The 12,061-nt window shown below is 46.1% G+C and overlaps 4 protein-coding genes across 4 annotated transcripts; 2 read left to right on the forward strand and 2 right to left on the reverse strand.

Moving 5' to 3' along the window:
- Window positions 1-816: 816 nt before the first annotated feature.
- On the forward strand, window positions 817-3,543 carry NEMAJ01_0116 (uncharacterized protein; the record flags this gene model as incomplete). The annotated part of the gene is made up of 1 exon (XM_047913954.1): window positions 817-3,543. One exon carries the CDS (start codon window positions 817-819, stop codon window positions 3,541-3,543), a length of 2,727 nt encoding a protein of 908 aa, XP_047769911.1.
- Window positions 3,544-4,099: 556 nt separating this feature from the next.
- Window positions 4,100-6,580, reverse strand: NEMAJ01_0117 (uncharacterized protein; the record flags this gene model as incomplete). Its single annotated transcript, XM_047913955.1, has 1 exon — window positions 4,100-6,580. One exon carries the CDS (start codon window positions 6,578-6,580, stop codon window positions 4,100-4,102), a length of 2,481 nt encoding a protein of 826 aa, XP_047769912.1.
- An 890-nt stretch (window positions 6,581-7,470) lies between these two features.
- Window positions 7,471-10,572, forward strand: NEMAJ01_0118 (uncharacterized protein; the record flags this gene model as incomplete). The annotated part of the gene is made up of 1 exon (XM_047913956.1): window positions 7,471-10,572. One exon carries the CDS (start codon window positions 7,471-7,473, stop codon window positions 10,570-10,572), a length of 3,102 nt encoding a protein of 1,033 aa, XP_047769913.1.
- A 674-nt stretch (window positions 10,573-11,246) lies between these two features.
- NEMAJ01_0119 (uncharacterized protein) lies at window positions 11,247-11,777 on the reverse strand (the record flags this gene model as incomplete). Its single annotated transcript, XM_047913957.1, has 1 exon — window positions 11,247-11,777. One exon carries the CDS (start codon window positions 11,775-11,777, stop codon window positions 11,247-11,249), a length of 531 nt encoding a protein of 176 aa, XP_047769914.1.
- Window positions 11,778-12,061: the final 284 nt, after the last annotated feature.

Genomic DNA, 12,061 nt, shown 5'->3' on the forward strand with positions numbered 1-12,061 from the left:
GGAACAGGACAGTGTTCACACCCTAGAAAAAACACAAACCTTAAGAAAGGCTATACTCGCATAGTTGAACATCCGGAAAACGAACATTTTCGAGGGCATGCACTTTATTTTTATTTCACAGGCTAAACACACACTAACAGTTTCCGACACGCACACTCCCCTAGAAAACTTCATTTATTTGCAGCATAGATAAAACTCACGCATACTCATAAACATGGCATGTCCTGTTGTTTTATGCGCTCATGTGCTGGTAGAGTTGCCAGAGCCTCCATTCAAAAGCCCAATTTACTATGGCCAAAGCATGGAGGTGTGTGTAAACGTACCCCGCATTACAAACTGCTGTCATATAGTACTACTGCTGGTACACAGAGACATGCCATTTTTGTTCAGACAGGGCCGTCTTAATCCCCACAAATATCTTTACACATATAAGCATTTACATGATAAAACTGGCTATCTTTAGATGCTTTAAGACTGCCATAAACATGCTTATTTATCCAAGCCCAAGCAGACCTGCTGATGCCTCGCAGTGCACATTAACTAGTTTCAACTGGTTTCTTATAGGGTAAACTGCGCATTTTTTCTGCAGCTCTGGCCAAATTTTTGCAAAGACTGAAAATGACAGCCTTGCAAACTTTCAGAGAGCACGCCTTTGAAAAATTTGGAAATTTTCTTGGAAGAACATTTTCTTCTAAAATTGACATGTATGCATCTGATGAGCAATTTCATCACACGCAGAAGCGAAGATTAATCATCACAGATGTCACAATGTTAAAAACAAACTATTTAAATTTCACATTTTTCGGGTGAATATAAATGCATAAGCATCTGATTATAGTAGAGCTGTTCCTCTTTTTTGCGCATGGAAAGCTCTCTTTTAAGCAGCTGGAGTATCTTCAAATATGCAGGATACAAAGCAATGACGATTTTATTTATATAAACCCCAGTGGCTCGCTGAACTTCCTGCATGCATATATGCACGGAAAGAATGGGCACATGCACAACGTGCGGCTCTTTTCCTCTGAAATAAACACGTTCCACAGCCTGGATATTGACCCAAGCAGAAAAGACCAATTAGCTAGAGACAGATACCTGTATGATCGGTTGCCAGAGAAAGACATAGTGCATAACCACGACAAATTAGACATATACACCCGGAGAGTTTCCATGTATACGAGCATCATTAAAATGTTTCCCTCGGAGAATGGGGTTTTGTCGATAGACTCCAGAATGTTGGATTCCTTCACAGGGTTTCTTCGCGCGGTCCCCAATCAGAGGTCTGTACATCAACTTCTTGCAGCACTTCTGCTTCTGAGCGAGGGCGTTGAATTGGACCTTCGGGCAACATGCACTATGATTTGCCTGTACCAAGTAGACGGAAGTCATGTATTCACACTGAAGGAGGTCGATTCCAACACGGAGTTTGATGAAGAATGCCAGGAAGTAGACTCCTATGGGCTGAACAACGTCAGCACGTGCGTGCATTTCTTCATGAGCGACCTGAAAGAGAGAGAGCCCCCGAAAACTACGGAGGAGTATATGAAGGGCGAGTTTCTAAGCACTCCCTGGTTTATCATACAGTCGTACATATACGAGTATATAGAAAGCGTGCACGCTGCAAAGGAAGTTGTCACGAGTGCCCACGAGATTCTGGAAGACATCATTTCAAAGAAGCCAAGCAGTGAACAAGAGAGTTCCAATCTGGAGGTGGCAAAGCGCGTGCATCAAAAGCTTTTTGTTTCTTCGATAAAGCTGAAGGAGTACAACGAGTTGTGTATTATCAAAAAGATCAACCAACGTGTGAATGAGTTCAGGTCTTTCCCGTTTTCAAACTTCAACCAGCTTCCTGTATGCACAAAAATCCCAGAGTACTTTCAAGAGCTGGGAGCGCACTCACTTGCAGATCAGTCGAACTTCTTCATAAATCACGCGGAGAATGCGCTGTACACTCTCATGTGCTGTCTCCTATACAGCCAAAGATCTGGAAAATACTCTATGGAAAGACTTCCAGACGCTGGCTCAAACATAGCTTTAAAAAGGTTTTTGGCGCAGCAGAATCCGTGCCCTGTCGAAGTTGTGGATTTTGACCTTCACAAGGAGTGGAATGCGGTGGTTTCCGACCTCCCGAACCCAAACATCAGATACATGCGGAAAAGCAGAAACCAGCTTTGCTGTGGAGTGCTAAACATACTTCTAGCTCTTGCTGAAATCACAGGCAATAGTAGCACCCAAGAAAGCACTATTCTTGAGTTCAAGAATGGCCTAATGGTGGAAGATGAGCCTCCCCGGGGGTTTTACTTGGCCTTAGAGGACTGTGTGGTATACCTGCTCAAAAAGCATCTTGTAAGCAACAGCATCGAAATAGAGTGTGTGGGATTTAGAAAGGGCATTGACCAAAGCGGAGAGTGTGATGTTTTTGGAGAAATCCACATCAAATACAGCGCAAGGTTCGATGAAGACATTCTTGCGATCAAAGTTGGAATGGAGAGTATAAGCAGTGAATTCATAAAACGAGAAATCACACTGCCTGATTTCTCGTTGAGCAGCCTCCAAAGCTTAACACAGCAGTGCAAGGAGCAAGGCAGTTTTCTGGGTCTTCTATCCTGGCAGTATGCGAATGGAATTGGAAAAAACGCCCGTGAGGTTGAGTCCGATCTGCTGTCGTCCGTCAAAGAAGTTCTACACAGTTCCGAGAAAGACAGAATAGACGCGATATTTGTCCTAAAGAAAATAGAAGGCTTAAAATACAAAAAACTTCTCGTGGACTTCTCTGTAGGATACAGCGCAAACTATTGGGGGATTGAGAAAGACCCGTGCATAAGCACGACTCAATTGGTGCGCCTTGCTCTAAACGTACTTGGAAGCACGGCATTGGATAACCCGAAGATTCAGAAAATGTTTCTTTCTGTTTTAATACACACAAACAGGTATGCGTGTATACTGACGAGGCTAAACATTTCTGAAGCTGAATACAGCCACTTGTTTGACGATCCTAGCGTGTTCATGGATGTTTTGGTTTTTGCCTCGACCAACACGCTGTGCAATGTCCTTTGGGTTATGCTGGAGTCTTCTATAATGAAGGAAAGGCACTCCTACGACCCGAATAACCCGAAAACGCCGTTGCGTCACTATATGAACATGCAAGACATCGGGCTAGGCCTGCTTAATAACAGTGCCAGGGAAATAACACACAGGCGCCCAACACTGAAGGAATACTGCCCAAAGAAAGAGCGCGCCTTCTACTCCCTGATATCACTGGCTCTATTTGCCTTTGCCTGCGAGTATAGGAAAGACGACCCAAAAACCATCAATGCCCTATACGACTGCATTCTGTGCATTCCCAGTAACGTGCCTTTGGACTTAAAGCAGAAATACAGTGCTTACAAGAAAATTGTTCTGCTCTATATGCGCAGACATATAAAGCTGCTGAAACAAAGAAAGCTAGCGAAAAGATGGTTTGGTTTTCCCATTCACATGAAGCTTTTCAATGGAAAAGTCTGCGCCTATAAGTACAAAAAAGTATGTGACTTCTTTAGTGCATAGAGAGAGTCGCTGAATGCCGGCTTAGCATTTGCAGCACTCTCTGGCAAAATGCCACAATGGATGTAAAGGCAGAGAACATTGCTGCTTGGATCCTTGAGTTGGGCGGCAATAAATCTAAATCAGCCTAATTTGAAGCGTTATTTCTATATATTCTGTGGTGAATTATTGGAATTCCCACAAAGTCGGAGACGGCACGACCATCTTGATATAATTTTACATGATCTGAAGCATAAAATTAAGTAGTGATCGTTAATAGCATAAATACGCAATACGACTTTAATTTTAGAGCAGAAAATGGCAAGAAAATCGAAGATTCAACAATCAGGTCAAGCCAAGGGCGACCGCCGGGATTCTCCAAAGATTAATAAATCTTTAGTGGAGCTTGTTTTAGACCATAGACACAATAAAACCCGGATTTACGACAAAATCGAACTAGTTCTTATACAAAGCAAAAAGAAAATAGCCTTTTTATTAGCATGCAGCCCAAGCGTATCAAAAAAAAGCTTTATTCCAAAACACCTTATGCCAATTTGTATTTCCTCTAAAGCATAAAGGCTCACTGATATTGCCTGAGATGTGTTAAGAGGGCATGCTTAACGCCTGCGGCATTAATAATTTCATGCTGCAATGGAAAGACCACAGCATATTCTAATTTTTGGGGCTTTCTTGTCAAGTTCTGAGTGGGCTGAGCTTTTTTGCCATTGCCCCCAGACTCACTCTTGCATTCTTCGTGGTTTAGCTTTTCAAGAGACATGAAGGTGAAGGATCCTGGGAATGCGCTGCTGCACGCCACGCCCTTTCTAGATGGCTCAAGCGTTTGAAAAGAGGCACCTGCACGACCAAGGCCATGCACTTCATCGCCTATAGGCTTGCCTGCGCTGAGGTTTTTAAACGCACACCGCTTTTCAAAGAAAATATTGTAGTGCTGGTTGGGCCTTATTAGCCTTGTATAGTAAGTTATTTCTAGCTTCGGTTCGCCTTTGCAGATCTTCAAATTGGACACTTTCATAGAGGAATTGGCAATTTCCAGATCAATGTCTGTGGTTTCTGGGCTAAACGTTAGCCCCGCATAGTAGTTTACGCCACTTGACTCGCCGGGTACATACGTACATGGGAGTGTTGACGAAATTTCGCGCAAAGACATGATCGGCTCTGGAGTAGCCACATCCCCCCGCGGCTCAAACTTGTATGCCGTAAGGTCTAGTGCGCTGGCCATTAGCTTGTTGAAGAACAGGGGAAGACGGATTGTGCCAGCTGTTCGATGCTCAGCAGGCCCTTCAAACTCCACAAACAAAAGACTCGCGTCGGAATCATGGAGCAATACCTCTGGAATGTAGTAGAACGCCAAGACTTCGTTGGTCTTCGGGTCCCGCGAGTTTAGGTATTCCGTGGAACTTATGTCCTTAATAGACCACCTGCGTGTTTCTGTGTTTACTCCAAAAAGGTGTATGTTGTTGTGCGGAACTTTGTAAAGCGCATATATATGGTTTACTATGTGCTTGCATGGAATCGAAACGCTTGACTTTGGGAGAATGACAATCTTTCGTGTTTGCTCGTGGCTATCAACATAGCAGACGTGCTCAAACGCCATGTCTACGTCGAGTATGGTGACGTGCGGCGCATTATTTGTTGTTTCTCTGCTCTTAGTCAAGGTGCCCATAATTCGGGTGCGGCCCATGTCCATTTTTATCCGGTTTATCCGGTACTCTTCTGGCGCAAGCATGGCGCTTTCCAAAATAGAAAGATTGCTGTCCCAGAAACCAATGCACATCTCTGTCAATTCATATAAAGCCATTATAAAACCATAAAGCTTTTTGTACATAAACAGAGTCGTGTCGCTAGCATCCAAACCAGCCATTTCGGTTCCCCAGTGCATATTTAGCATCCTATATATTTCAACTTCTGTTTCATACAGCAGCCCAACATACTTTGAATTATTGCTGTCTTTGATGGTTGCCTGGAAGCTAGCAAGAAGCGAGAGCCACGAAATCATGTTGATAAACGAATCATCGGAAATGGCTTTGCCTATATGCTTTTTCATTATTTTAGAAAACACATACCTACACTCGTCGGTAGTGCATCTGTATATGCTGGCTAGACTGGCATTCAACTGTACGAGGCGGACAAGAAGTGTGAGCACTTTGGGTGTGCTTATCAGCATTTTAATAGAAACGAGCATGTTTTCTAAACACTCATCCTGGCACGGAAGGTCGGCGTTGTTCTTCAGAAGAAAATCCTCGGCCAAGTTATAAGGCATGCTCTCCACATAGATGTCTTCCTCTTCATTTTCCTTCTCTATAAAGCTCTCCCAGTTATACTCGCACACACCACTGGCTTGGCTCTCCATATTTTCCATCACAAAGGCATTCAACATTTCAATGGTTTTTAGACTTATCCCACAAAAACTAGAGCCATCGCTTTTTTCAATGCATATTCTGCAGAAGTTTGAAATGCTGAAAGTTTTAAAGGCCGAATTCTCAAAATCTACAGCGCCCCGAAGAAGGCTCCAGAGTGTGTTCTTCTTTATGCGTCCTTCTGTTCTTCTGTTTGGACTTATATCCAGCTCTGCATTGATTGCGCTGATAGCTTTTCTATTCCTACGCTTAAACCTCGGAGATGGCATAAACCCCTGTTCTGACTCCATGCACTCCATTTGAACGCTCTCAGTATCTGAACAGGAGGTTTCCGAAGGGCTGGGGCTTAGATTCTTGTTATTCCATGCCCGCTGGTTTTGTATTGCAGCGGAGCTGTATTTGGCAAACTTTTTTTTAGTGCCATTAAGCGCGCACGCGTACTCTTGCTTTTCAGCAGGAGGCAAGGCTGTTGAGGCAATGGCTGTTTCTTCTCTGCAGGCCCCAGTCTCAAAACTCAGATCGTTGTCGAAATCCATTTCCACGTCCTCATAAATCGTTGTGTATTTGTGTTTAGTCACAAAAATCGCTCTAGATGCTATGGAGCGCCCACTGAGGATTGCTCGGACAAAGAATACTGCACACATAACTCTTAAGTGAGCCTTTATGCTTGAACACATTTTCATTTTTTAAGCGCAGCGTAGAGTCTTTATCTACTTTTTTTGATCAAAATCACGTGTTATATTGTTTCAATTTCAAAAACTGTGATATTCAACATGCCAGATTTGACACTGCCAGACTAAAGTTTTTCCAATTTTTTCTTTCCAGAGATTACTAAATAAACTAGCTAGTATGTTTACAGCTTGCCCTAACTAGACGGCCGGTTCCAGCTTTTGTGCTATGCAGAAGAAGAAAACGGCTTCCAGCTGCCCGGGAAACAACAGCACTGTTATCCAAGCACAGAACGGACTTAGCGGCTTTGAGCTCAAATTTTTGCCATAGAAAATGATCTGTTCCCCATTTGTTTTTATACCGATTTGTTTCTGACCGCAAAACTATGTTCTAGCGTGGTTTAGAGGGTTTAGGCCGGAATTTAAGCCCTGGTTGGCAAGTTCGGCAGTCAGTCCTGTGAAGCGGCACAGAGCCTTCGCATGCGGGATTCTGTTTTTGCCCAAGCGATGCACATAAAGATATTTTCTTGGAGCACACTTCCCCAGCACAGAAGGCAGAGGAACAGGACGCGCAGCAAGAGAGTGTGCTATAGAAGAAGTGGTGCCAGGCACATATGCCTTTTAGCGGCATGTCTCCCTTTGCTGTTTTTTCTGCACACTGCTTGAAGAGCAAGTTTCATGGGAGACACGCCAGATGCGGAATGCATTGGGCAGACAGCGTGCAGCATACTTCAGCCCAAACACATGTGTGCAGAATCTCCAAAATAACGTGCTCGAACAGATGCAAAAATGGGCTATTTGGACTATTCAAAAATAGAAATCAACTATCACTGGCGTTTATCCATGTGATTTAAAACTCTAGATAGAGAATGCGCGTGTACTTTAGTTTTTAAAAAATAGACCCCATGCAGTTTATAAAGATAGCGATTTCTTGTATTCTATGTGCGCCGGGCGTGTACATGAGCAAAGAAAGCAGGCCGGCGGCCTCTTTAAACGAGAAAGCGATTGCGCAAGAAGGCTGCAAACACTCGGGCAAAAACACCCACTCAGAAATCATACACAGTGCAGAAGGCGTCTATACACACGTAGAATTCGATGTGAATGAGTGCGAGAAAGGGCAAGCCCCAAATGGCAGCAAAGAAGTCCAAAACTCTGCCGAGGTGCATAACGAGCCGGAGCCAGAAAAGAGCAAGGCCTTGCCAGAAGACTTTGTAAGAGGTAGCCCGAAAAGGCTTTCCGGCCTTTCACGGCTTAAGGACGCTCTGCGCTTTAGCTTTAAGAAAAAAGCGCGAAGCCAAAACCTGATGCACAAAGAAAACAGCATGCAGCAAGGCGCTGCCGAGAAAGAAAACGAAGATGCCAGCCCCAGTGCCAGCAAAGACGAGGCTTCTCCGAGCCAAGAAAACGAGGAGGAGCCTCCTGTGCCGACTTCCGATTCAAAGGACATGCCTAAAGAAAAAGCAGAGAGCAAGAAGGCTGCGAAGGCTGAAGGCGCCGAGGATACTGATAGGCCGCTCCAAAACTGGCCCATTGCTATGTGCCAGATAACGCCTGAGAACCCAGACTCCATGTCAGGCGCTATTCTTCGCCTAGACAAAAGATTCTTCAATCGCGGAAAGTGCTGGCGTGTTTCAGAAGATGACTTGAACGAAATGGTAAGCCAAAAGTTCGAGGCAGCATTTAGCAGCCAGAAAAACATTAAAATATGGATGAGCCTCGAAAAAAAACAGGAGGAAAGTGCTAGAATAAAAAGAGCACGCAAAAAAATAGAGGCGCAGGACAAACTCTACAGCGATGCCCTCAATCTACACAAAAATTCCCATGTTTTTAATGAGCCAAAGATTTTTGCCGGCTTTGACTCGCTGGCAAGAATCCGCGTGTACGACGAAATAGTTTCCTTTTTCATAATATACAGAAGCGTGATTAAAGAGCTGGGCGCTCTGCTCGCCACCGTAAATAAGGGCGTTGTGTGGTCAAAAATAATAGAGCCATGCCTCTGCCAGTTCACTCCGCACGCTTTGCACAGCGACCCTGATCTGCTGCAGTACATTGTTGCATACTCAGTTCCCCATGACATCTGCGTTATCAAAGAGATGGGCAAGCATCTTAACGCGAAGCTTGCATACACGGCGTGGAATACAAAGGAGGCAACGGAAAACAAAAGGCGGCTGCTCGAGATATACATGGGCCTGCTGACTGTGAAAGAGCCGGTGGGTCTCAGCCGCAATGAACTCATGCCTTTTCTCAGCTGCATGATTTCCAACTTTTTGGACTTGCTTGAGGACATTCTTGGGCGCCGGGCACCGGCCTCTGCGTCTGAAAGCCCCAAGATCATCTCGCTAGTGGTCCAATTCATTCTGCTGAGCGACGGAATATGCCAGGAGGCAACCATAAAGAACAAGAAAACCATGAAAAGCCTGCTGGCTTCTGCCATGCATGTGATTCAAATCGGGGGTCCTTCTCTGAAAAATGCTTTCTACAAAAATCTGCTGACTCTGGTCACAAACAACGTGGGCATGCCCATCAGACTGATACCAGGCGACCCCGAAACAGACCAAAAAGAAAGCGAGGAGCCGGCAGGCAGCGCACCCGACGCGGAATCTATCCACAGCGGAAAAAGCGTGGACTCCCTTTTGAACTATTCTGAAATACCTCTTTCCACGCTAAGCTTGAACGCCAGCGCAGACTGCCCTGAGAGCTCAGCAAAGGCAATGTCGGAGGAAGGCCGCTGCTCACCCACAATGATAGATGGGCCAGACAGCCCCAGCGCAAAAAGCAAATCCAACTCAGAAGACCCGCAGAATTCTTCGTCCGTGTGCGACGAGGACAGCAGCAATCTCAAAAAAGCGAAAGCACACGCGGATCTTTCCCCCGGCAAAGCTCCTTTGGCCCAGGAGGAAGATTACTCGTCAAACGATACGCCTTGCCCCGAAAAGCCGTGCATGCTGCCCATTAGTCTTTCAGGCTGGCCATACGTACAGAATCTGAACTACTTTGACCCCGGCCATGAGGTTACCAAGGAGTTCTATATGCAATTCAATGTTAAAAAAGTAGACTCTATAGTGAACAGGCTTTGCACATACATGAACGTGTTTTTGTACGAGTTTACTGAGTTCTACCAAGAGAAATACCTTCCCCGGCTGTGCAGCACTGCGATAAAGAGTCTGAATGCGTATAAGGATGCGCACTTCGAAACAATGGACCCGGCCGTGTACAAAATCATGTCCAATCGATTTAACTTGATAGAGAAGTACATGCATGGAATGATGGAGCTTTTCTTCATTAAAAGGACAGCCTTCCTGAAGGATCTGAAAAAGGAAATAAACCTGCCGAAGCAGGACAGGGATATAAATCTGTCGTCTACCTTCATTCTGTCCTGCTACAGCAAAAACAGCGGCACCAGGAAAAAAGTGCAGAAGTTTATTGCAACGTCTTTGGGCACCATGATGTTCCACACCCGAAGCATATCTCTGATCCTTTTCCACCTGGCCTTTGGCCTCGAAGAAATAATGGAAATCTCCGCAGAAATGGGCCAGCTGCCAAAATGGGGCAATGACTACGACTTCACCTACATGTTAGAAGAAGAGAATCTGGAATCCAGGCTAAACCAGCCGGACAGGCCCGGCTTCCTCCAGGAGTTCCTGGAATGCAAAAGCAAAAACAACAGCACTATGAGGATATTCACCATCATCCAAATGGCTGCTCCAATTTTGAACATGGTCCCGTGCGACCACTGCTCCGGAAACCCCAAAATATTCCTCATGCCAGCCTTCCGCAATATCAGAAATGACATTCTGAGAATAACCTCGTCCATAGGGCACAATCTGATTGGAGGAGTGACAAGCCAAGTGCTGAGAACGCACAACGGAAGACAAGCCCCCAAAATAATCCACGCCCCGAAGTGCATATACAGCAAGTACCCATTATATAAGCTTCCAAACCATACCTACTGCATCTACATGGACCGGAGGCTAAGCCAGCGCATCCTGGAAGGCTATGTTTCGTAGGCAGTGGCCCGTTTTCCAAAGAATAAAAATTCTATGGAGCTATATTTATCCTTACACAGAGACCCACAGCGCAAAAATAAAAAAGTGTATTGGTAAGTTTTTCTTTTCTATTTTTAAGCTTGTTCGCAAAAAGCCCACGCCCCAACACAGCAAGCCCACGCGCACAAAACCCCACGACACAGAAATAGCGCCCGCAGACAGAGATACTCGCCCGAAGAGAGCGCATGCAGACAGAACTTCGCATATAACGAGGGCGCTGCAGGCGATACAAATGTAGGTCGATATGGCCGAGTGGTTAAGGCGGTTGATTAGAAATCAACTGGGTTTACCCGCGCAGGTTCGAATCCTGCTGTCGACGTTTTTTTCTGCGCGCATCCAAACACCCCCAGAGGGCGGAAACGCGCCACGAAAATTCGGCGTCAGCGTGGCCGAGTGGTTAAGGCGGTTGACTTGAAATCAGCTGGGCGTGCCCGCACAGGTTCGAATCCTGTCGCTGACGTTTTTGCCCCCCTCCTGGCATCCCTACTCCAACGGCAAAAATAAAAATGTGTGTCGATATGGCCGAGTGGTTAAGGCGGTTGATTCGAAATCAACTGGGCATGCCCGCGCAGGTTCGAATCCTGCTGTCGACGTTTTTTGCCGCTAGCACAGCGCACATTTATTTATTCCCGCAGCTACTGCCTTTTCAGCGATTCCTCCATTCGCCGCAGCTTCTCCGAATACTCCCGGTCGTCTCTTCGCTTCTGCAAAATGTACTCTCGAGACGCCTGCTGCGCCTTGCCCCGGGCTTCGCGCACTCGCTTTTTGTCGTTTCCGCGCCCGCCCCGAGTCGGCGCTGCGCTTGTCTTGAGAGCAGGCTCCAGCTCTTGGAACGCCTTTTGCTCAACCTCCACGCGCGCCCGCTTTTCTATTGGAACCCCCAGAATCTCCTGCAGACACTTTCGGTCGCTGTCCAGGGTAAGGCCCTGCACTGCAGCCTTTAGCCTCTCCATAAACTCGCCTGCCAAAAAAAGGCGTGCGCCTCTTCTTTCCTTGTACACGGAAATCAGCCACGAAATGGCCTCCTCCTCCAGATTCGCGTGCCCGTTCGCCCTGCTTACGACTAGCACCGCATACATCTTTCCGTACGCCTTCACTGGGTCTGTTTCCCCCAGAAGCACCGCCTTTTTTAGCGCGCTCGCGCACTTGGAATAGCTCATGTCCATGCGAAAATATTTTGCACCAAACTCAGCTGCAAAATACCCCGGCCTTGCCAAACGCGCAGAAGCCGCAGAAAAGCCTGCAAACACAGAACGGGCCATGGACAGCAGAACAGCGAAATGTGTAGATGTTTTTATTTTCTAGTTCCTTGGCCGGACACAGCCTCTCTAAAAACGCCCAAGCGCGCCTACCATAATATCTGGGCCTTGCGCGTCTTCAGATGAGGCCGCATCAAGCAGTAGACGCGCCCATCATGGCCGCCAACTCTTCCCTTCCACTTACAGCACCA

Source organism: Nematocida major (assembly GCF_021653875.1).
Source record: "Nematocida major strain JUm2507 chromosome Unknown 2424, whole genome shotgun sequence".
Taxonomy (NCBI): Eukaryota; Fungi; Microsporidia; genus Nematocida; species Nematocida major.